The sequence below is a fragment of the Penaeus chinensis genome, chromosome 2, assembly GCF_019202785.1.
Source record: "Penaeus chinensis breed Huanghai No. 1 chromosome 2, ASM1920278v2, whole genome shotgun sequence".
In the NCBI taxonomy this organism is placed as follows: Eukaryota; Metazoa; Arthropoda; class Malacostraca; order Decapoda; family Penaeidae; genus Penaeus; species Penaeus chinensis.
Window position 1 is genome coordinate 34,943,681 of NC_061820.1, and position 2,500 is coordinate 34,946,180.

The 2,500-nt window shown below is 43.6% G+C and overlaps 1 protein-coding gene across 9 annotated transcripts in view; it reads left to right on the plus strand.

Annotated features, from left to right (window-relative positions):
* The window catches only part of LOC125033670 (innexin inx2-like), a 400,069-nt gene that overhangs the window by 368,886 nt on the left and 28,683 nt on the right, over positions 1 to 2,500 (plus strand). For 8 of the 9 annotated variants that reach the window (XM_047625434.1, XM_047625416.1, XM_047625441.1 and 5 more), the window contains one exon: positions 1,979 to 2,273. In XM_047625434.1, the coding sequence (XP_047481390.1) occupies positions 1,979 to 2,273 (295 nt within the window). The remainder of the gene's footprint in view (positions 1 to 1,978; positions 2,274 to 2,500) is intronic. The other variant, XM_047625406.1, reaches the window with a different exon arrangement.

The following is a 2,500-nucleotide window of genomic DNA, read 5'->3' on the forward strand; positions in this document are numbered from 1 at the left end:
TCGCGTTAAAACGACACAGCATATCGCAGTATACGCACAGCTACACAATTAAGTATACCAAGCGATCTCAGCAAAGTTCACAATGCCTTATACAACCCCCAGCCTCCGAACATTAAAATTTAAACTTTCATACCTAGTTACCCTAAAAAAATAACAGCCTACACACATACGTGCACACATATGGACATGCACGCACACTCACTCACTCACTCACTCACTCACTCACTCACTCACTCACTCACTCACTCACTCACTCACTCACTCACTCACTCACTCACTCACTCTCTCTCTCTCTCAAACACACTCAAGCCCAAACTCACAGACCGTCCTCGTTGCACGCCACACACTGCGCCATCCACGCTGAACGTCCCTCCCCATTGTCGTCTCGCTTTAGAAAACCCTAGAAACCCATTTCCTATTATTCCCCCCTTATAGATAAGAGCTTAAAGCTGGCATTTTCTTCCTCGGCCAACTTGGGGTAGGTCCTCCTCTAGTCTACTCCTCAAGATGGGGGAAAGGGGAGGGTGTGTGGTCTCAAGACATCTAGTTGACAAAGCTAATATCGACGTCGAGTGCATTATCGAATCCATGATAATTACGGACCATGATTGGACTGTCGATCCTAGGAGTAGAGTCGCTGTGATTTTCGTTCGCGGTCGTCGGGACGGTGCATTCGACTGGGGACTCTTTGCGTAATGGGCTGCGGTTCGGGGAAATGCGTCGTGGGTTATGTTCGTGTAAAATTGTGTGTAAAGTTGTGCGTACAATGCCATGCTCCGTTTTGTCCAATATTCTTTAATCAGTTTATTCTTGTTTTCTTTTTTTCTTTTTTTCTTACTGTATTACGAAATTGACTTAACTCGAAACGATGTAGTTTAGGAAAGACTGGAAACCTATCACAATCAGAAACGTAATTTTTGTAGGAGTTTTAGATTGAATTTTCTTTTTTTCTTTTTTTACGTTCTTGTATGTTATGATCATTGTTTTTTTTTTTTTCATCTCACAGTTTCCAAGTATTTTTGTTCTTCATTCTATTAATATTGTTTAGGAGGACACACAAATACACAAACACACAGACACTCACTCACGTACTTACAATATATATATATATATATATATATATATATATATTTCGTTTAGTTCACCATATGTTCTAGGTACAGCCACAAATTGCCAACCGAACACAACCAAACAAAATGGGTGTAAACACGTGCCTGGTATAAACAAAAAGTCCTGCAAGTTCTCTAACGCTGAACCCCTTCTAAGACAACCTTTCCATCCTCTGCTTATGCGTACAGTAGATTTCTTAAAACTTAATCTCCATTCATTCCTTTCTTGTATTAATAAAATAGGAACCCAGTGGTCCGACCTCAAATACCCGAGAGGAAGTGTAGCCCGGAGAGTAGGTTTTCTTATGCATAGATTAAATACAAGTTCATTTCGCCCTTGCGGTGTGTGGAGCGAAGTCACAAGGTCACCTTTTTGCTTCTCCTTGGACTCGTCTCTATAATTATCTTCAGTTTATGATGATTGAGATGAGTGCCACCTTTTTTTTTATGAAAGTGAAAGGTGATTTTGTACATTTTTTTTTTTCTTTTGTATTTTTGTGGTATAACTTTTTCTTTTTTTTCAAATTTCTTCCCCTTCTACTTCTTTGGCCTACGTCTGAAGTGAGGTCGGACCACTTTTCTATATAATGGTGTGGATCAGTGTGTTTTATTTTATCATCTCTTTTAATACCATTGACCTTAGCTTGATATAAATTTCATCATGCTATTTCAGGAAAATATATATATTTAAAAAAAAAACTCAAACTAGTCTCTGTTTTCATATAATCGTTTATCTCTCTATACCTCGCAATGCCCAATATCATTTTCATTCTCCTCTCTCCTACCCCATTACGAACCGCCTTACTAGTCCATCCCCAGCCTCCCGCCCTCCTAACAGACGCTAACTCACCGCCCGTTTTCCCTTGCAGAATGTGGCACAAATTCTCTGCGCTGCACCACTTCTCGCGGCGTAGCTCGACGGTGTTTTCACGGTCGCTGGTCTTCAACCTAATAACAGTTTACACGCCCGTGCTGCTGCTGGCCGGTTCCATCGTCACCTCAGCGAAGCAGATCCTGAGTCCTATACACTGCGAGGGCGAAGGAAAGGATGGGCTCAGCAAAGATTATGTGGAGACGTACTGCTACATCGAGGGCACCTTTAACCTGTACATGAAGCAGGCGGAGCAGCAGGTGAGACCCGGACACCTGCCTCCGCGCCAAGAGGTTAGCTACACCTACAACAGGTGCATCTTGTCTTCACCCCGCCCTGACCTCGCCTCCGCGCTACTCGCTTGACCTTGGGGAGAGGGAGGGAGGGGAGAAAGGGAGGGGTATGGGGGGGAAAAAGGGAGGGGTATGGGGGGAGAAAGGGAGGGGTATGGGGGAAAAAGGGAGGGGTATGGGGGGAGAAAGGGAGGGGTAAAGGGGGGAGAAAAGGAGGAGTATGGGGA